The sequence below is a fragment of the Phoca vitulina genome, unplaced genomic scaffold (genome assembly GCF_004348235.1).
Source record: "Phoca vitulina isolate PV1807 unplaced genomic scaffold, GSC_HSeal_1.0 scaffold13, whole genome shotgun sequence".
Classification (NCBI taxonomy): Eukaryota; Metazoa; Chordata; class Mammalia; order Carnivora; family Phocidae; genus Phoca; species Phoca vitulina.
Genome location: NW_022589716.1, coordinates 12,241,464 through 12,263,757, shown reverse-complemented (window position 1 = coordinate 12,263,757; position 22,294 = coordinate 12,241,464). Strand labels below are relative to the sequence as shown.

The 22,294-nt window shown below is 42.7% G+C and overlaps 2 protein-coding genes across 12 annotated transcripts in view; one reads left to right on the top strand and one right to left on the bottom strand.

The window, feature by feature from the left end:
- CACNA2D3 (calcium voltage-gated channel auxiliary subunit alpha2delta 3) overlaps window positions 1-22,294 on the bottom strand; it is a 960,286-nt gene that overhangs the window by 131,073 nt on the left and 806,919 nt on the right. The gene's annotated exons all lie outside the window — the stretch shown is intronic.
- LRTM1 (leucine rich repeats and transmembrane domains 1) lies at window positions 3,414-12,746 on the top strand. The gene is made up of 2 exons (XM_032411515.1): window positions 3,414-5,033; window positions 10,348-12,746. Exons 1-2 carry the CDS (start codon window positions 4,292-4,294, stop codon window positions 10,779-10,781), a joined length of 1,176 nt encoding a protein of 391 aa, XP_032267406.1. The 5' UTR covers window positions 3,414-4,291; the 3' UTR covers window positions 10,782-12,746.

Sequence of the window (22,294 nt, the reverse complement as noted above, 5' to 3'; positions counted from 1 at the left end):
GGTAGCGGGCTGGGTAAAGGAGATTTTTCAGGAAGAGGGCAGGATGGATATACTGGGAGGATATCCATGAGGCTGGATGGGACATGGCCGAAGGAGACAAGGGATTCCAAAGAGCAGGCTCTGAAGGATAGTCACCATCCAGTTTTTCAGCTTCATTCACAAGGGTCCTCTGCTGCCACCAGAGTGGCATGAGGGGCCGGGTGTCCCAGGCTTTTGCCAGGATCTTCCTCCTACCTGTTGTGTCAAGGCTGTCCTTCAAATGCTAGCAGCATAGAAGTCCTGCAAGGCATTCTCATGGGTAACTGTGAACATTTATTAAGGCATTCCAGGCTGTGGCATGTATCGCTTGCTTTAATTTAATCCTGGGAACAAACCCGTGAAGCAAAAAATACCATCCACGATGTGTTAGACATGAGGCTATAAGGATCCCAGAGGGCGAGTCGCTCACCCAGAGACATCAAGCTGGTGACCGGTGAAGCTGAATTCAAATCCAGGCCCATCTAACTCCAAATCCCACACTCCCCTGCTCTGTTACACTGCTCGGGGCCAGGGATACCCCTGCACAAGCTGCCTCAATAAAAGCCTGGTTTTTACCTTCCTTGTGGTGGCCTGGCCACGGGAGCATTGTGACACTTCGAGGAGCAGCTCTGGGCACTGACGCCCTACCTCAGCAGATGACGGGGGATTTGCACATTCAAAGAAATGCTTCAGGCCCTGGTGGGAAAGTTCCCAACAGCTTCAATTAGGGAACAGTCACAGTTCATTGATGCCTGATGCTCACGGGGCAGCTTTATTGTTTTATATGTGAAAAATGAGGGAAAGGCTGGAACCCCAGCATCAGGGAAACGATGAAAGACTGGGAAGTATTTCCAAAGTCACGCGAACCGAAAGGTCAATTCGGGGGGGCGGGGGATGGGTGGGGGAAAGAAGCAGCTGAGAAGTATTTGTGGCACCAGTGAGAAGAGCCTGTGATGTCCACTAAAGGAAACCATGAGTATGAATTTCAGGGCATCAAGACCCTGTCAACACAGCTAATCCCTACGGATGTTGGCTGAATACGCCTTGGATGACCAAACAAGTGCCCTGTGCAAACCGTGTCAGCCTTCAGCAGGCCAATTTGTCCTCACATTACACACTCTGCTGGCTCTGTTGCTAGACCCCCAGATCGAGGATCCACAGCAAGTGTCCCCCAACCCGGCGAGGGTTGACACAGCATGCTTAATAAGTCAACAGAACTCAGAAACCACCACCGGATTAAGAAGGCGGTTTTATTTTGGTGCCCTGGACTTCAAGCAGATTAAACAATCAAAAAGACCGAGGCATCGGGGTCATGTTTGAATGCTACAGCTGTTCACGGAGGTTTGACAAACATTCTTTCTGGGGCTCGTCGCCTGAATGGGAAAGGCAACGATGATCTTGGGGAGGCTGACACTTTAAGAAAGAAGAGGGGGCACAATCGAAAGATCCTCTTATGGAAAACCATCCGAGTCAGATGGAGACAGGGGCAGGATTGCTTAAATACGTGGTCCCTGAAAGTGACAACGGTGTTCTGCATGGAAGAAAAGCACAAGCTTTTCTGTCCTGAAAAAGTGAATGACAAGCTGGATTCTGAGCCTGCCATGCCCTCAGCGTGTGGATCTGCAGATTCATAAAGGTGGGCTACGGGTTCCACGAGGAAGCCTGTGGAGACTCAGCCATGAAAGGTGAGCCATGATTAATCCCCCTGCACCTTAGAAAAGTTCTCTGTCCATGAGAGGAATGGAGTTCCCTCAACAAGGTATCTGTGGGAAACTTAACTTTGAAGTTGTCTTTCTCTAAAGACCAAACCTATAAAAAAATGTCTCTAGTGGGGGAATTTCTGTTTATGCCATGTTGGGTCAGAAGAAGGACGTGGGGACATATGTACCCAGCCATGATGGCATACGCAGTTAGCATGTCATGGGCCATTTCATAGAAAATACAGCGCTTCAAGTTGGAGTTTATTTATCATCCCCTTGGGCAGGCCGGGGGAGTGGGACTCAAGGAAGAATGAGCAAACTGGCCACAAGCTCAGAAAGACAAGCCTGTCATTAACAGATTAGTGGATTCTGTGGAAAACTTGTTCTCTGATTTAAGATTTGTATTGACTCTTCTCTCCCAGGAAGGTGCATTGGCTTTGAAAGGAGTCATTTAGATTATTTGCAAAATTATAGAAAGGAAAACAAGGATTTTTCTCTTTTATATTTTGGAACAGGGAAGGGGACTGTGATGTTCCGCATCCCTTGAGCTAAACTAAACTGAGCAAAATATTCAGAAGGCTCTCTAGGTATCTTCCCTGTTGCCTTCAGTGCCGTTCCCATCAGTAGAGAATTCAAGGGTCCAGTGCATTGGATAGCCACATTGTCTATTTCCCTAGTTAAGGCCAAAGCTGGAGAGACAAACAACCTCTTCCAGGAGCTTTCTTTATGAGTAGATAATCATCTGAGTTTTAAATATTATTGCATGGCCTTGTGAATTTTTCTACCAATTTAACAAAATGTTCTTAACAGGTATTTGCTATATTTTGAAATTCAAGACCCAGGAAAAAAAAAAAGGCAGGAAGTGATACAGCTACTCTGGAGAATGATCTAGCAGTGTCTAAAAAAATGTCAGCTCAGCATCCTCTCTGAACCCTGCAAGGAGGCTCCTATTGATTCTGGAGACCCTCTTCGTAATTTCTGCATGGCCAAGTTGTTCTGTGCAAGGATGTTCTCTGCAGCATCATTTATAGTAAAGGAAAACTGCAGTAACTCAAATGTCCATCAGTAAGGGAGTGGCTGAATATTAAATTTGGCATGGTGTCACCATGGAATGGTCTATAGTATTTACAAGGAATGAACTCTCTCTATATATACCTACATGGATAGATCAGTTTTGAGTGAATAGAGTAAATGGCAAAATGAGACATGCCAATGACTATATGTATGTAGAGTTTTAAAAACCACTATATAACACATTATATACTGTGTGTGTGTGTGTGTGTAGAAGTTTGACAAGTGGGAAAGCACAGCAGGTAAGGATCCTGACAGACTCTGGAAGCAGACTGGTTTCAAATCATGATTCTACTACTCACTATCTATATAACCTTGGACAAGTGGTTCAACTTCTCTGTGCCTCAGTTCCCTCATCTTTATAATGCAGATATAATAGAACCAGATTTACAAGGTTATGAGGATTAAATTAATATATATAATATACCATTATATATAGTTACATATAATAATAAATATATTAATTGATGTATTATAATATATAATAAATGGTAATATATTATATATAATTATATAGTTTTGATATATATAATATAATATTATATAATTATAATAATATATAATTATATGTAATATTAATTAGTTATATATATATATACTAGTAATATAATATTATAATGCCCTTATAATGATGCCTGGCTCAAAATCTGTGCTACATGACTATTTGCTGTTGTTATTATTAAGCATTGTTTTTTTAAAGGCCCAGAGGGATATGTCAGTAATGGTAGGGGTGAGGAGGCTTCATGTTGGAAAACATGACTTGGGGGCTAATCAAAGGGATTGCAACTGTATCAGTAATGCTTTTTTTCTTTACGTTAACAGAAAAAAAGATGAAAAATATGATAACCTATGAATGATTGACAGAACTGTGTTATAGGAATATGGGTGTTTATTACATGCTTTTCTGCATTTTTAAAATCTTTTTTTTTTTTTTTTGCATTTTTAAAATCTCTTGAATAAAAAGTGAGATGATCACCATTCATGGAATTATTACACCTGCAAAGATGCACATCAATATGTAGGAATACTTCAAAACCGCCTTATCCAAGATGGTAACCATTAGCACCATGTGGCGATTTAAATTTAAATTAATTAAAATTAAATGCAAATAAAAATTCAGTTCCTTGGTTGCAGTAGTCACATTTCAAGAGCTCAGTAGTCGCATGTAGCTAATGACTACCATACTGGACAACAGATGCAGATCATTTCCATCGCCACAGCAAGTTCTACTGGACAGCACTGATCCGGAGCTTACTTTTCAGAAATGTGACTATCTGATTGGCCTATCATTCTTCTGAACTCCTGGCCTCAGGTAATTCTGCTGTGCCCTACAACAGGCATGGGCCCCCCAAGATATTTCTCACCTTTCTACGTGATATCCTTAAGTCTTCCACCTTCCATTTACCGAGCCACTAAGAAAGTATCTTTTCCCAGGCTTCTGACAATCGCACAGCAGTTGACTCCACCGGGTTTGTACCCAGGCCAGCCCGACTTTCCTAAGGATGCGGAATGACAGAACCCCTCCTACAGGTTGTAGAAGGTGTTCGCTGGCCCTGAGTCACATTACTTGTGATTTCGAAGGTGAACCCATGCCAACACTGCTTATACATTGGTTTCGCATCTCAGTTTCCTTTTTGTTCCTCGTAGGTGAACTGCTGCTGCTTTCGGGCGTGATCGTCCTGCTCCGGCTGGTGGGTGGCTGCCCAGAGAGGTGCCGCTGTCACTCGTCTTCACATTCTGTAGACTGCCGCCGGCAGGGGCTGGCTGAAGTCCCTCTGGATTTGCCTCCGCAGACTCTAACGCTGCACTTGCAAGATAACCAGATACGCCAGCTTCCTGCGTTCGCGTTTAGGGCTGTGCCACAGCTCAGGACCCTGAACTTGTGGAACAATTCCCTCTCGCATCTGGCCCCCGGGGTTTTCCATGGACTCCAGCACTTGCAGGTCTTAAACCTAACCCAGAACTCCCTGCATTCTCTGGAAAGCAGGCTTTTCCACTCCCTCCCACAGCTGAGGGAGCTTGATTTGTCATCAAACAACATAAGCCACCTTCCCACATCCCTGGGGAGGCCTTGGGAGAACCTGACCGTATTTGCAGTTCAACAAAACCAGCTTCAGCAGCTTGATCGAGTGCTCCTGGAATCCATGCCCAGTGTGAGGCTTTTGTTTCTCAAGGACAACCTCTGGAAATGCAATTGCCACTTGCTCAGTCTTAAACTCTGGCTGGAGACATTTATCTATAAAGGTCAGTCATGTCTACTTGGAACCCCCCCCTCCCAGTCTGTGTGTTACCAGCCTAGGATGAACCTCATCTCTTGTTCTGCATTAGAAGGAACATTGAGGAGTGTGCAAGGGGCCCGTGTAAGCTTTTTCACACTGATGTCATTTTAGGGTATGGCAAGAGAGGCAGTGAGTCATTAGAGGGTGTTTAAATTCATGATTTAAGTTCATCTACAAATATGATTCATGGAGGTAACTTTCCACTTTGATTAACAACATTATTTATCTGAGAGCTGCAGGCCCTTAAGAAGGAGGGAAATTCACCCCCTGAATAATTGCTCAACTCCAAAGTGGCACAATATTCTAATTTTCAAGTGTGATCCAGCATGGTCTCTCTCCTTGGGATTTCTCCCACTGTGTATGCTTCTACCAATTTGATAGCTATAAATCTTCCCTGAGATTATCCCTTCTGCTTTAGCAAATACCGCTGTTAACTGAAATTGTATGCAGCAGGGACCCCTCCTAAAGTTGCTTACTATTTCTTTAACCAGATGATAAAAATCAAAGCAAAAGAATCTAGAATATTAAAGATGAGGGTTCTGGAAACCACCCAGAGGTCACCTAACTACAGCCCAAGAGCCAAATCCAGCCCCTCTCCTGTTCTTGTAAATATTTATTAGAACACATCTATGCTGATTTATCATGTGTTGTCCTTAGCTATTTTGCACCACAAAGGCAAAGCTGAATAGTTGTGTATGGCAAAGCTTAAAATATTAACTACTTGGCTCTTTATGGAAAAGTTTTCTGACCCTTCTAACTCAATACTGGTCTATAATAAATGGGAAATGGAAGCCCAGAGATGATCAGTGGCTTGCCCAGGATGACAGATTAGAAGCACAGAGAAAAATAGAATGAATGATTGTTGGGTCTTAGCCCCACATTCTTTCCTCTACATCACAGTGCTTCTTTCCTTTTAATTTTCAAGCATCATTCATTCATTCCTGTGTTTTGAGTACCATTTATGAGCCAGGCACTTTTCTAGATGATGCGAAAAGGTGAACAAGAAAATCTCTACCATCATGGAGGTTACACTCTGGTAGCAAAAACAGACATTAAAATAAGATAGCCAATCAATAGCCAAGTTCAGACAGCACTTGGTGCTAAGGACACAAGGAGGCAGAGTGAGGGGAGAGACAGCGACAGGACGGGAGTTCCATTTCAGATAGGAAGGATAGGGAAGACTTCTCCAAAGAGGTGATGTGGGTGAGCAGCCCCTGAACAATGAGGAGAAATGAGTCATGAGATAATTGGGGAAAAGGATAGAAATTGCAAAGGGCCTGACAGGGGACTAAGCTTGGCTTGCCTGAGAGACAGAAAGAGGCCCGCAGAGTGGTGAGAACAGAAGAAGGGACGCAGCGAGCAGACAGAGATGAGGCAACACAAGTACTCAGGGGCCAGGTCATGTAGGAACGTGCAGAGCAGGCTGAGTCACTTGGGTTTTATTTTAGATGAAATGGAAATCTCTTGAAGAATTTTAGTCAAGGGAACAAAATCTAACTAGTTTCAAAAGCTGACTCTGGTGACTTGAGGGAGAGCAGACCATAGGCTGCAGAAGAAGCAGCAAGGGGATGAGGGAAGAAAGTGATTTCAGTCATTCAGGGAAGAGAAGATGGTAGCCTGGACCAGGGTCATGAGAAATGATCAACTTTGGGGATATATCTGGAATATTGAACTGATAGAAACTGCTAATGGATTGGAATGGGAAATGAATGAAAAAAAAGAGTATATTATGGGAAATTCGATTTGTTTGATCCTGCAAGATTAACCACATACATAGCGATGCCAGGGGCCGATAAGGGGCAGAATGGGGGTGGGGTCTTGGCCCTGCATTCTTTGGCAAGTAGGCAAGTATATGGTGGAGATGGTAAATTGAGAGTTCTGGGGCAAGTCAAGTTCAGGGTGCCCATTACATATCCAAGGGGTGCCACTGAGTTGGCGGCTGTATGTTTGAACCCCTAACTCAGAAAGATCTCAGAGCTATAGACATGAATTAGGGGGTCAATAGAGTCCGGATGGTTGCAGCAGTTACATAGAAGGAAGGGGGAGAGAGCACAGCGTGAGTTCAGATATACAATATTGAGTTAAGAATCCTTCTCAACCATATAATAGCAAACAGCCTATCCCTAGCCAACTAATCTTCAAGTTGCCCTACAACAGGGGGCATAGGCTGTGGCAAAAACTGTTCTTCTAGGACGTTGCAAATAAAACTTTTCATACCTAGAGGTGAAGTGGCTTTAGTTATTGTGTTCTGACTAAATGCTAACCATAAGTCAAACCATCGCAGAAAGAGTTTTCAGCAAAGAACATTTCTTGACAAAAGATAGTTTCCAGGTCCAGGACACTAGAAGCAACATGGGATAGGAAATAGGAGATAGCTCCTCTGCTCTGCCACAAACTCAATTGTGACCTCTGGACGAATTAATGTTCCCCACCCCACCCCCAACCAGCTCTCAGTGTCACAGGTGAAAGCTGACAGAGTGAAGCCAGAGAGTTCCTGAGGTCCATTCTAATTCTCAGACTCCCTGAGGAATAATATATATTGGGTAAGGCAAAATAGGCATTGGCCAATGCCTTATTTTTTTAAAGGATACATAAATAAATACAAACAGGAAAGGTATTAGTCAGGACAGGCTGGTTGGTATGACACCCATGTGGGTCATGGTCACAATAAAAGTCTTTTGCTCACTTGTGTTAGACCCAAGGGAACTGGGGGCTAAGGTTGAGTCCCATGCAGTCATTCAGGGACATAAGCTCCTTCCAGCTTCTAATGCTGCCACTTTACCACGTGGCCTCTAAGGGTACCACCAAGTAGGAACAGATCACATGGAGGATGAAGCAGGGGATTTTGTGGCCTAAAAGTGGCATTCATTGGTTCCATGGGCCACAACTCAGTTCCCAAACTGACCACAAAGGATGGGGAAATTTTGCCTTCCCATGGGCCCAAGAGCCAAAAAAACGTGCTTTGATGAATACCTACTAAATGTCTCCTTCACAAAAGCATGAACATAGATTTTGTGATTAGTATTGCTCTCTCTCCATTCAGGAGTAAACAAATCATCTTCATGTCAAAAGCTAACTGTATTGAACATTTATAGCTAGGCATTGTGCTAAATACTTGACCTACTTCACCCAACTGAACCCAGAGTGATCTTGTGATATGATTTTTCATTATTACCCCCTCTCCCACTTTCCAGATGAGCAAGCAGAGGCAAAGAATGGTCAACTGCAAGTAATAGACTCAAGATTTGAATCCAATTTCTTCCAGGACACTGGTAAAGAGCTACCAGTGGCCAGATGGGGGATAATGAGGGCTTGGCAAGCTGGGACTTCTTACATTAACAGCTTCCATGGATCTAGAAGGGAGGGGGACCCACAAGCTGTCATCAGCAGATTTGCCTCCTGGGGTCATGGCTGCGGAGTTGGTGGTGGAAGGCTGGGAAGTGAATCCTGAGCACACAGCTGCACAGGTGGCCATGGAGCTCTTGTGGCCACAGCCCCTGACTTCCAGCTCTGTCCCAGGCTCTAGCCTGGGTATTTCCTTGGTGCTGTGGGTCCCAAGGCCATGCCTCCCACCTAATATTGATCAGCAGGAAGCCTCAAGCTGGAGAAGATAGTGCTTAAGCCTGGAGTGATTGGGTGAACCACCCCAGTCTAGGAATGAGTCAGTGACAGAAATGCTGGTCCCACGGCAGGCAGCCTTTCTTCCCCTGGGGGGAGTCTCCGTGTTCTCTGGCCAGGTTGAATATCATCACTACTTCTCAAAGCCCCACACTCCATTTCGGTTTCTCTGGCCTTCTGCCTTACAACAAATTCCTGGGCAGAGGCATGAACTGGTCCCTGAGGCAGGGATCCTTAGTCTCAGCATAGCCTGATGGCACCTAGGGCCCATCAGAAGCAGCCACCCTGCACCTCTGGCCTCCTGCATGTCAGCTCAGGAAAGGAGGAAATTCCTCTGTTACCTTTTTGCTTTAGAGTTGGGGCTCTGCCTCAGGGAAATCACCGAAGAAGCCAGAAGGGGCCCAAGTGACTCTAGCAGTAGGCGATTCAGTTTCAAGTAGGGTGACAAAAAGGTGTGGGTTGAATGCTGCCATTGATCCCGGTGTGACCAGGGCCATGATAATGATGGCACTATAAAATGGCCCCATCTACTCATAGGGCCTCCTAGGACTTGGCTTATGAGGCTCAGAAGATGGTTGGAAGGCATTCAGCAAACTCTGCAAAGGAAGGTTATAATAACACTGAAGTGACCTGAGTCCCATTATCCAGACATGGAACCCTCCTCTTCCTCTGTGGCCTACAAAGCCCCAAATGGCTTTCTGATTTAGAAAATTAAATATAATCTGACTCTTGTGGCAAGCTTTGCAATTCCCTTTGCAAAGTCACATCTCCTGCATGTGACTTTCTGATATAATTTCATAATCTACCTGTGGTGTGTACAAAGGCTCTCCAATCTAACTTGGCTAAAAGTGGTGCCAGGCTTCACAGCCCTCCTGGAGGAGGAGTTTATGGCAGCCAGAGGAGCTGAGCCACAGGTCATGCAGGCCAGGTTCTGCCCAGTCAAAGGGCTACACTGAGGGTCATTGCATTAACTCTGCTGACCTCAAGAGCCTCCAGGAGGGAGGGGGAAGAGGGAGGAGGAAGTGGAGAGAGGCAGTGAGCACAGTGAGAAAACTGGGATCAAGGGATGGGCTGGGTTGGAGTGCTGATCTGCCCACTTATGACCTACCTGGGTGACCTTGTACAAGAATTACCCACTAGAGCAGAGTTGTGAGGACTTATCGAACAGCGCTTTGTAAACTATCAAGTCAGATACAAATACAGTATTTTATGGCAAAAAAAAAAAAAATGTAGTCAGAGAAGTTAATTTGCCTAGATAGTAAATCGGAGGTCATGTTTGGCCAGAATGAAACCTGTTAGCTCAGTGTACTTTCTAGAAAACAATCACCAGGCACCCAAATCCCCCCCTGAACAACACGAGTCTACATACCTGAGGAAATCAATCACCTTACAGAGAGTGGAAACTGGCTCTAATAACTTGTTGGAAAGTTCAGTTCTCAAATTACTGAATGTTCCAAGGCCTGAGGAGACATGTTAATTGTACTTAATCCCACGAACTAAACTAATATAACTGTCAAAGATACACAAACACTCAAAAGGCCATTGACCTTCCCATTTGGCATCACCGAAGAGTGTTAGTAGACACATTGGGTCCTTGTAATTAATGTACAACATCACAACAAAGGACATTTGTCGTATTTATCGGCTTTTGTTTTTTAAAGGGGGAGTAACAGACGGTGTCATCTGTGCGTCTCCAGACACCTGGAAAGGAGAGGACCTCCTGAAGATCCCTCATGAGCTCTACCAGCCCTGCCCTTTCCCGTCTCCGGATGTGGGGTCCTCCAGGGGGCAGCAGCTGGGTTCTGCCCACCGGCCCGTCCCTGGGCCTCCTGAGAGCCACAGCGCCAGGGAGCGAGACCCCTCGGAGTGTGAGCTCAAACCCAAGCCGAGGCCGGCCAACCTGCGTCACGCGGTGGCCACCATCATCATCACCGGGGTTGTGTGCGGGATCGTGTGTCTCATGATGCTGACGGCTGCCATCTACGGCTGCACCTATGCGGCTGTCACAGCCCAGCACCATGGGGGACGCCTGGCTCGGACCAATGAGCCCGGGAAGATGGAAGGAAAGGAGCTGTGTGACAGCCCACCAGCCTGAGAGCCTCCATCTCAGAAAGGAAGAATCATCTTAGGCCAGAGAAAGTGTCCGATGCATTCACTGCTAAGGTCTCATCTTGCTAAAAAAACAAAACAAAACAAAAACAAAAACCTGTCCACATAAATATTCCCCGGGGGGGAAGTATCATGTTGAGATTTTAAAAATACTGCATTTGAAATAGAGACAACACTTGTGCTCTGTGTCTGAGAAGTTACTGCAATCACTCTATGTGCGGGAAGGCAGGACGCAGGGAAAGGGAAGATACTCCTCCCAGGTACTCTTCCCTGCGTTCAGTTGCTTTAAAAGAGCAACAGAAACCCAAACACACGTGCTAGTCAGCGTTCCAGGGAGCTTTATGGTCCATTGGAAAACTGCCCAATTTTGAGTGCCTGGGAAGAAGCTGGCAATCTTACCCGAGGGGCACTGAATGCCTCTATAATTCAAATTCATGTGAGATTGGTGATACTTTTAGATCTTGTATATGTTATGTATTTAATGGGAGAGTCTGTTGGTTGGGAATTGCAAAGCTTGCCACAAGAGTCAGATTATATTTAATTTTCTAAATCAGAAAGCCATTTGGGGCTTTGTAGGCCACAGAGGAAGAGGAGGGTTCCATGTCTGGATAATGGGACTCAGGCCCAGGGTCTGGGGAAGTTTTCTGATGCAAGGGTAAATAACATATAAACAAACACAAAGAGGACGGGGAGTTGGAATCCGGGGCACATGTTACCAAAAGGCTGTATCCACCAGGCGATTGGAACCTTCCATTTATAACTCTTACAGCAGGAATGAATTTAGGGTGGGCTGAGAGCAAGATAATGGCTTGTGTGTATCCGTATCTACACACACAGTGCACAGAGTGCACAGGCTTGTACAGCCACACCCACACATAAACACACTCGGAGCAATCAGTTTACCCACTAATGAAATGCAGCCGTGGGCACGGTGGAAGCCAGCAGCTGTTGACCACCACCCAGATTGTCTACTCAATACTCTGGGAGAGGAAGTAGGAAGGAAGTCTGCAGAGAGTGGGAACTATCAAGAGACTCAAGATAGGTGGCAGCAGACATCCTGAACATTATTTAGGCCGAGGTTTAAAAAAAATCAGGTGTGGCTTGCTTTCCTCCACAGGCACAGTCCTGAAGAGTTGCATGCAAAGTGAATTTTTGTAAATTAAATCATCATTTTAATGCAGTAGGGGGGCTCGCTATTTAAAGGAGCCTTTCATGGAATCTTTCTGTAATGGCAATAATTGGCTCCAGATTTCTGCATTTTGTAAATGTGCATTTTCTCATGCTAGGTTTTCTTAAAATGTCATCTACCTGCTCTCTCTCACGATGCCCTATCTCATACTTAGAGTCACCTGTTAGTATTAAAATCATTTGACAGAGAGGAGTTAAGGACATGTCAAAAGCAAAGAATGGCGAATATAGGGTCAGTGGTCCCTCCAGAGGCCTTGACAGACATCGCTAATCAATCCCAGCACTCCTCCCAGCTGAGCCCTGATGCAACGCAGATGTCTTCTTAAGACAGCACTATAGGCAACCAGAACTAATCAATTGGAATCGGTTCAAAGGATAAAACACATTTGCCATTCAGGGTACGGGCTCTACATTCACTCCTTCAGGCCATGTAAAAATCAGTTTGGATCCTAAATTAGTAGTCCATTGCCTAACCCGGAATGTGAATGGGAGGTCCACACAAGCAGGAGTATTTTTCTCCCTGTCCGAAGCTGCCAGAGCCTCAGCCAGTAGTATGAAGAGGCCACGGGAAGTACCGAGGAACCTACCACAGCCTACCCTGCAGGACACATACCGATGCTCCCCGAAACATCACAGAAGCCATCTACACCTGCCCACAGTGCCTCACAACGAGCGTGGGCCCCGCGCACCACAAGCTAAAGATAGACCATCTTAGAGCAGCAATTTTGCTACATGATTTTCTTGGGGGGGGGGCGGGTATCAACTTTGGTGTTAATTTTTTTCTGAATGTTAAAATAAACTTGGATCTGTTGAGGAGTAGATTGAAAAATCAGCATGGATTTTCAGATCAAATGCAGACCCCAGAGAAAGCTGGCTGTCCCAACAACTCCATCCCAACAACTCCATCCCAAACCCTGGTGCCTCCTTTCTACTCTGCCTTGGGTGGCACTTTGGTGGGTAAGACTGCGCATCCAGGTGAAAAAAAAAAATCATTCTTTCCCTTGCCCTGGACTGTAAGTTTGGCTAAGAAGGCAGCATGACAAAGGAAATTTAGAAGATCTTTTTATATGTCATCCCCAGATCCCCATTTCACCAAATGTGTCCAGACCTGGCACTAGGCACCAGGCATGGTGAGAGGTGTTCTCGTGAGCATTCGTCATGTAATCCTGGCAACCAGTGCTAAGGTACTTGAACGGGTATTACATAAGCTGGGAGCCACCATGGCCAATAAGGCATGCTCCCTTTTGCTACTGTGACTTAAGACCCCAAGTGCACAGTGCTCTGCCAGAGGTCTGGTGATACTTCAGGTCAACCCCAACCCTCTGCCCACACTGGGCATATGAGAGAGCTTCCAATACACCGCAGCAGAGCCTGAATGTGACTAGAATCCTCACTCATCAACACCCATGTCCTATTCGATTTCTAAGTACAGATGATAACTCAGGCAAATAGATTCCTGTTTTATGAATAGTCCTTTTGGAAAATGATTAAAACAATGCCTATGTATATTCAGATTTCTATCTTTTGCCTACAGTCACCACAAACAGCAGTTGGCAATGAAAATAATTACTTACCCTGAAATGTCAACAGCCTCTCAGCACAGAAAAATAGAAATCAAATTGTTTAGATTAACAAATGCAGAGTTATCACTTGTTAATATGAGAAATGAAATGTTTTAACTATAAAAAACATTGCAGATGAAAGACCCAATTTGCAGGGTATTCTGTGAGAACCACAAATTATCTTTCACAAGGACTACAGCTCATGAGGGGTAATTTGAAAATGTCTCATAGATTATTTTCAGCTGCTTATTGCTGCTGTCATATTCATAAATTCCCCTCTACAAATGCCCTTCTATCATAGAGCCTTGCTGAGGGTTTGCTGTGAACAAATTTCATGTATAGTATTGATTGTTTCTGAGCAAACCATCTAAAATACTGATTTTTCATTATACTTAGTGGAACAGTATGACTATAGACTGGTGATTTTTGTTTTGCCAGAGATCACAAATTCACAATAGCAGGATCCAACAGATGCTGTAGCTGTCTGAAGTGAGGCATATAAAAAAGCGTGAAGAATATACCCTGCCATAGAAATTGCAGAGAAAGATGACCTAGTGTCAAATAGATACCTGCAAAGCTTTTAAAACTAAGGTGAATATCCCTGACTTGCAGGAAGAATGTTGTGCCTAAGATGGATAAAATACCAATGGACAACTGGGTGTTCTATTTTTCCTTACAAAAATGCAAGAGTGAGAAGCAATTTGCATGATTTCCTCCTGAAGATTCATAAAAATGAAATCTCATTACCTGAGTTACCCCAGAAATAAGACACTGGTGCCTTAGATCCTAAATATTAAAGGAAGTGGACAAATCAATTTCTAAAATAATCTATCCATAGCACACATTAATACAATTATACAACTGTTAGAAACCTATACCTTTCAATTGGAAATCAGGAAATAACTGTTTCTGGTTTGGTTAAACCCACCAGTGTATCCATTGCTAAATGTTATTGGACAGAAATCTACCAGCAAATGATATTCCAAACCCTACATGGCATCACTGGGATGTGGTTTATATGCATAACTTTACGGAACTATCTTGTTTTCCCTTTTGATGAAAATACTTGATTTCTTTTCTCTCTCTCTCTCTCTTTTCCTTTCCTTTCCTTTCTTTTTTCTTTCTCTCTCTCTCTCCCTCCCTCCCTCTCTCTCTCTCTCTCTTTCTTTCTTTCTCAAATTGCAATGAAGTCTCAAAGAAACCCTCATTCCATCTGGAGAAGCTGCTTCATGGTCTACCACTCTTTCAGATTCTTTTTTTTTTTTTTTAAGATCTTATTTATTTATTTGAGAGAAAGAGAGAGCACAAGCCGGAGAGGCAGAGGAAGAGGGAATCTCAAGCAGACTCCCCTCTGAGTGTGGAGCCTGATATGGGGTTTAATCCCAGGATGCTGAGATCATGACCTGAGCCAAAAACCAAGAGTTGGACACTTAACTAACTGTGCCATCCATGCGCCCTCCTTTCAGATTCTTAACTGGAGTATCCATACATACTTTTCACTCCACTGATACTAAATATTCATTTGGATGGACAGGATGTCACCGAATTACAAAGGCCCATCAAGAAGACCCAGAAAAGGAACCAAATGACTGGGCGTTGAGAAAATCCCTAGAGAGCATTTAGTTTAGGCCTGGCAAATTTGGGATAGCTGTGAGAACCAGCCTCCCTACCCATGCCAGACATCACTAATAGATTTTGGCAAATTTATCTTCTGAGCCCAGCCACGGCCTCAGAATCCTTTTAAGTCTGTTTTCCAGGTTCCCAGTACTGATCAACTGGAGTTAACAATAAAGGTTAAACCTATTTGTTACCCTGATATAGTTCTATGCCCTTATTTTACAAATAGAAGCATGGAAAAGGCACAGGACTTTTCTAGTCACACAGGTAATTAGTTATAGGCTTGACAAGTGCAGCTGCAAGAGTATGGGGTTAACATGGATAATATAACCCGAACCACCATTCTTCATGCATTCTGTGTGAACCACGTATCAAGATGATGGCATTATTATATTAATTGTAATCACACATTCAACATTTATTGAGCACCCAGTTTTGTGTCAGTTGTTTCCCAAGTATAATACTTTCATTTTCTCTAAGCCTCATATTGACTAAACCATGTGGGCATTTTATTGCCACATTACAGTTGAAGAAAGACAATCACTGGATTTGGGTTATTTGTTCAAGGTTGTACCACTAGTAAGTAGTGGAGTAGGAATTTGGATGCAGGTCTTTCTAAGGCCAACACCCAACAACATTTTTGGGGATGTGACAGGTTTGAAGAAGTCAGAGTTGGGATCCTTTCCTAGCACTACCGACACCTACCTTAAAATACGGCAGAGAAAAGAAACCCAACCACCAGCCAGTGTGTTACTGCCAGAACTCTGGTCCCACCGAGACCCAGGAAATCAGATGAAAAGACCAAGAAAAATGAAGGTTCTTATATCACCCATGACCCTGCTGAGCTGGAAAAGATGTTTTTAGAATGGGAGGGGTAGAAATTCAGCTGTACTCTCTTGCAGCTACTTGAGAAAACGATAAAATTAGTTACTGCCTAATAAGTAGTGTTGCTCATGAATACAAAGAAAAAAAAAATGTTATGAGGATCTAGAAATTGGAAATGCTGCTCAATGATATCCAAGACTCCAGGATGGATGCCCACTATCCAAAGCAGAGATATGACCATCATACAGATCCTTACTCTGGTATTTTTCCTCTGAGACAGGGGCTTCACAAACCAGAGGGAAACCATTCCCTCCCATGTAAGATGTCTGTGGACATTTAACTCCTACAACACCTGCCATTAAGACCTTGCTGTTTTCCTCCACTAGACAGGAAGAATCTCAACAATGTAGCATATAATAGGATGATACACGGAAGGGAGGACAGTGAGATAAGCACAATTTAGAGGCCACAGTTTTTATCTACTGTTTCTTACAAGGAATGAAAACTACAGATGACTTTGATTCACCTAAGTAGTCAGACTACCAGGCAGCAGGACATGGCATCTTTTACCAGTCTGCAATGCCATTCTAGATGGAAGATATCTAGACACTGGATATTTGTTTAGGGGCTGTGCATATCAACTAGTCTTCTATCTTAGTCTCCAAGGATTACTCTGAAGTCAACAATAAGGGACACTTAAGGGGAAGTCATTCACCTTGTTCAGTGGCAACCATCCCATATTTTAATGGTGATTAAAATTAAGAAAGAAACCTAAATGGATCCTCCTAAAAGATATTTTTTAAAAAAGGAACAAAGGCAGCACTGCCCATAAGATGCAGAAGAAGAATGAAAGATCTATTTTAAAACATACCTTAGTACAATTTTTAAAGTTTCTGATTGGATTTGCTGTCATTATACCCACTCACATTCCATTGGCAATAATATGTATACGGCTAAGTTTGGAGTTAAGGAGGCACAGAAGCATACAGCTCCAGTAGGAAGGCATAGTGAGTGACACAGCAATGGCAAGGATATTTGTTCCCCTTATAAGAAACAAAGGAGTAAATAATTGCAAACAATCATAAAATAATAATGAATAATAAAATAATAACTAATAATAGCAAATGATAAATGAATAAAACTAGATACATAACTAAGTGAAAAAATGAATAAAATCTACCATAGCCGCCATCAGAGGTACAAAGGAAATATTGCAACATACTGAATCAGTGATATAGAATACCTAGTAGGGAATATTCACTCCAGGACTATGGAAGAAAGAAACAGTGATGAAAGTAATAGAAGATGATAGAAATGAAGGAGCAAATGTGAAGAACTAACATATGGATAATTGGTTTTCCTGATAAATAGATTAGAATTTATCAAAGAGAAGGAAAGAAAATCTGAGAAGGTATCGTTCCTGAGCTAAAGAAAAACTCCAATTATATAGATCAAGAAAAGCTTCCTATAGGAGAGATTAATGAAAAAAATCTTAAAAGTTAGTCTAGCTTAGTGGTTGGTACATAAAAGTCTCAATCAGTATATACTAGAGAAAAAAAAACACATAAACAAAACAAATGGATCCTGGTAAAATTTTCAAGTTTTAAAGAACAAATTAAAAATTCTGAAGTCTAGAAACCAACCATACAAATAAAAAAAACAAACCTTAACAAGGAACCAAACTAAGATCGCAATTCTCAGATACGCCATGGGTCAGTGAGCATGCCACCAATACATTGCTTTTGAAGAAAAATGACTCAAGATCAACTTTAATTGATCAAGGGACAAATTATAAAAAGCAAGAGGAAAGGGGAGGAGAGTAAGGAGTGCAAGAAGATCTTAAAAATGTGGGAGTCATGCCATTCAAGTGCCAACGATATGCACTAAAATCAGTTAAAGTCAGAGTTAAGTCTGAATGATTTAGCTAATGTGGTTACAAAACAATGCAAAGTCAATAATTTGACAAATTTCTAAGCACCTTCTGCATGCCAGGCAATTTTCTAAGTATCAAAGATGAAGCAGAGAATAAAAAATATAAAGTATATGCTCCATTGAACTTAACATCTCACAGAAGGAGAAGATAAAGACATACAAAATATATATCATATGGTGGAAAAGCAGGTGTGCAGGGCACAGAGTACTGCGGTTATGGGAGAAGAAGAGTTTCTACTTTACACATGGTGATCAGGAAATCCCTCCCACAAAACAGTTGAGCAGAAACTTGCAGGAAAATATGGAGCCAGTGGTGAAGATATCTAGAGGAAAACTGTCCCAGGGAGAAGGCACAGCAGGTGCAATGGCACTGACATAGGAGCAAGTTTAATGTGCTTGAAGAACAGAACAAGGGCAATGTGGCTGAGTGAGTAAAGGTGGAAGTAGAAGGAGCTGAGGTTAGAGGGTAACTAGGGGTCAAATCATGTAGGACCCTGTGCATTGTGAGTTGACCTGTGGAGACAGACACATGGCAAGGAAGTAAGGGAGGCTGCTGACCAACAACCAGTGAGGACTGAATGCTGCTAAGCTTCTCAGGAGTGAACATGGAAGCATTTCCTCTGTTTGTTGAGCCTTCAGATGAGACCACAGCCCCAGCAACATTTTCATTTGCAGCCCCATGACAGACCCTGGCACAGTACATGGATTGCAGCCTTTGTGAGAAACCCCAAGCCCGAGAACCCAGCTAAACTTCACCCAGATCCCTGACTCACAGAAACTCTGAGATAATGAATGTTTGCAGTTTGGATTCCATAATGTGGAAGTTATAGGTAATATTGAGGAGAAACACTTCACTGTGGATGAAACCTGTTTGGGGTGGGTTCTGGAAAGAATAAGGGAGAGGAGATGTGGGATGATCCTACAGCATAATAGAGCAAGAAATGCATGACACAAATGAAATAATTCAATAACAAAAATAATTTTGGCTTAAAAACCTGTCTATATCAGCACAAATCCAGAAGTTGGTAGGAATAAGTTAGTGATGCAAAAGCATAAAAAATGACCACAAACTATGGATTCATTCCAAAATGTCTTTTTTCTTTGTTTGTTTAAAGACAATTGTACACTCCCATATGCCTCCGCCTGTTCACATATAATTTGGTCTTGAAGTAGGAATGACAATTAGATGCCGATCCTTGTCTCATGCAGAACTTTTCATCCAGAATAGAACCCAGGAGCTCGTGGTGGGCACGTCTTTGATCAGCACTGTCCCTTTCCCACCACCACCTGGCCAAAGCATTTTCCACGAGTAGGAGAGTCCTCAGGCTGACTGTCAGAGCATTTATGTTCCTGCTTCGGACTATGCTGATGCCTGTCCCTCTCTTCCAGGGAGGGAAGGTTCACATCAGCTCTTTTATCCTCTGTGGGCACTTCATTTAGCATGAGTCACATATATTCTAGTCTTAAACAAGATCAAGATCCCAATAAGGTCACTAGGAGATTTGCCTGGATAAAGCCAGCTAAATAAATCCCCAAATCTCTCATGAGTCATGTTGGAAAAAAAAAAAAAAATCCCATAAACTGTTTTCCACCAAAGCATGTGAGGGCATTTCCAATGCTCTACCGAGCATTATGCTGATTACACTGTTCAGAGGTTTATAAACTAGAGCGAAGATTAAGTAAATCACTGTCTTGACTGACAACGAGAGCATATATTTTTAGAAAGCTTAGGATCTTTGATTGGGATTTCTGTGTAACCGCATATATAAAAACATTAGGCACAACAGATAGGCACCTTCTGATACATGAAGCTCTGTCTTCAACATTTACTTACATAGACTCTGATTTATATATCCACTTCATTTTGATAAGATAAAAATATGGTGAAATAAGTGAGTGAACAAAGGGCCAGGTAGTAAATATTCTTGGCACTGTAGTCCATATGGTCTCTATTCAACTACTGAGCTCTGTCATTTTAATAGGAAGGAGTACATAGACAATAAGAGCATAGCAGTATTTCAATAAAATGTTGTTTACAAAAACAGATGGTAGATATCAGACAAAGTTCTTATATCCAGAATATGTAAAGAACTCGTATCTCAACAATAAAAAGACAGATAATGTGATTGAAATATGGGTAAAGGATCTGAAAAGACATTCCTCCAATGAACAAATGCAAGTAGCATAGGAAAAGATGCTCAGCATAACTAGTTATTAGGGAAATGCAGATCACTTCACACCCACTAGGATGGCTAAAATAAAGAAGACAGATAATAGCAAGTGTTGGTAAAGATGTGGAAAAATTGGAACCCTCATACATTGCTGATGGGACTGTAAAATGGTGCAGCCACTTTGGAAAACAGCTTGGTAGTTCTTCAAAATATCAAATGTAGAGTTACCCTATGACACCAAAATTCCACTCTTAGGTGTCTGCTACCCAAGAGAAATGGAAATATATACCAACACAAAAACTTGTATTATCAACATTGTTAATAACAGCTAAAAAACAGGAACCCAAATGTCCATAAACTGATGAATGGATAAACAAAATGGTGTACGTACAAACAATGGAATATCATTTGGCAGTAAAGAAACAAAGTATTGACATATATTACAATATGGATTGACCTTGAAAACATTAAGCTAAGTGAAAGAAGCTGATCACACAAGGCCATATACTGTGTGTTTCCATTTATCTGCAAAGTCCAGAATAGGCAAATCCATAGAGACAGAAAGTAGATTTGTGGTATCCTGTGGCTGGGGTAGGGAATAGGTATCAAGAACGAGAGTGTGTGTGTACAAGGGTTCTTTCTGGGATGGTGAAATTGTTCTAAAATTATTTATTTATTTATTTATTTATTTATTTATTTATTTATTTATCTATTTATTTATTTGAGAGATAGCGTATAAGCTGGAGAAGAAGCAGAGGGAGAGGGACAGAGAATCTGAAGCAGACTCTGCACTGAGCGTGGAGCCCAACGCGGGGCTCCATCTCCCAACAGTGAGATCATGACCTGAGCTGAAACCGAGTCGGATTCTTAACCAACTGAGACACCTAGGCACCCCAAAATTGTTGTAAAATTAGATTGTGGTGATGGTTGCAGAACTCTGTGAATACACTGAAGTCCAATAAGCTGTACAATTTACATGGGTGAATTTTATAGTATGTGAAATATATCTCAATAAAACTATAAGAAAACAAAACAAAATTGGCTACAGCCTAGATTTGGTCCCATGGGCTATAGTTGGCCAACCTGTGTTCTAAGGCACAGGTACCTGAAAGTGTGCGTTTCAAAGTTTTGTGAAACATGTCAAGATACCATAATGGCATCTATGCAAGTTTTCACAGAGAACAGCACGTGGCAATAAGCACTGGCTAGTGAGTAGTAGTCAGTGTAGCCAATAGTCATTCTAACAACAGAAGCAATAGCAATGATAATTTAGCAGCTACTCATGATCGAGCACTCACTGTAAGCATTTGCCAAGTACTGTATCTATATTTATAAACAAATTTATTTCTCTCGACAGGAACCAGAGGGGTCCCCTAAAGCCAGATAGAACCTGGGTGTAAGTCATTCTCCATTATTGGTAAATTCCTTTCCTTTTCTGTGATGATGAAATCAATCTCCCTCTTTAAAAACTAGGCTGTTTTAGAAATCCACCTGAAGCACCAATCAGCCTCATTTTATAAGAGGGGTGAAATGGCCCTGGGCTCACTGCCAAACCCTTGGTTCACATTGGCTTTAAAGCCCAAATCACACCATGACCTCAAAAAGAGGGGTCTCAACCTGCCGATTCAGAATGCACAAGCCAGGCATGAGGACCTGTTATCTGAAAATTCTGCCACTGATTTTTGGGTGGAGGATATGCTGGCGCTTTTGATAAGGTTTATAAAAGGACAGTGACTCTTGGCAGTGAGTATCCTGGGGAGTTAGCACACAGGATCCAGTTTCTCAAAACTCTGGGCTATTTTTATTTCTGGAACAGGAATCCTTACCGTGCCCACATCCCTGCCTATGGTGGTATGCGGGGCAGCTACGTGGTGACCTGAAATTCAGCATAACTGGCAGCTCCATCATTAACCCATTTCTATGATGTTTGTCAGTCATACTGGCTTAGACCTCCTTTTGCCCTGGCTTGCTCCTATTTGTCAGCTTAAAAAAAAGAAGACGAGAAAACCAAATGCCAAACACATAAAAAGCCTTACCTCATAGCTGACATTTAGAACGAAGACCTGCCTTGGGTGCCCCACCTCTCCCTGGGTCATCTGCCCACCTGCCTGTCAGTCCTGCTTTAAGATCCTACTAAATACTCCTGAAACCTGAGATACTCCTCTGTGTCTCAGAGTACCCACCTGACTCTGCTCCTGTCAGGC

What these genes read in the sequence shown, in the direction of transcription:
- LRTM1 (XM_032411515.1), top strand. Translation starts at nt 4,292, where the DNA reads ATGCGGAATGACAGAACCCCTCCTACAGGTTGTAGAAGGTGTTCGCTG. An exon ending in GGAGACATTTATCTATAAAG is followed by an intron (nt 5,034 to 10,347) that starts GTCAGTCATGTC and finishes TGTTTTTTAAAG; the next exon opens with GGGGAGTAACAGACGGTGTC.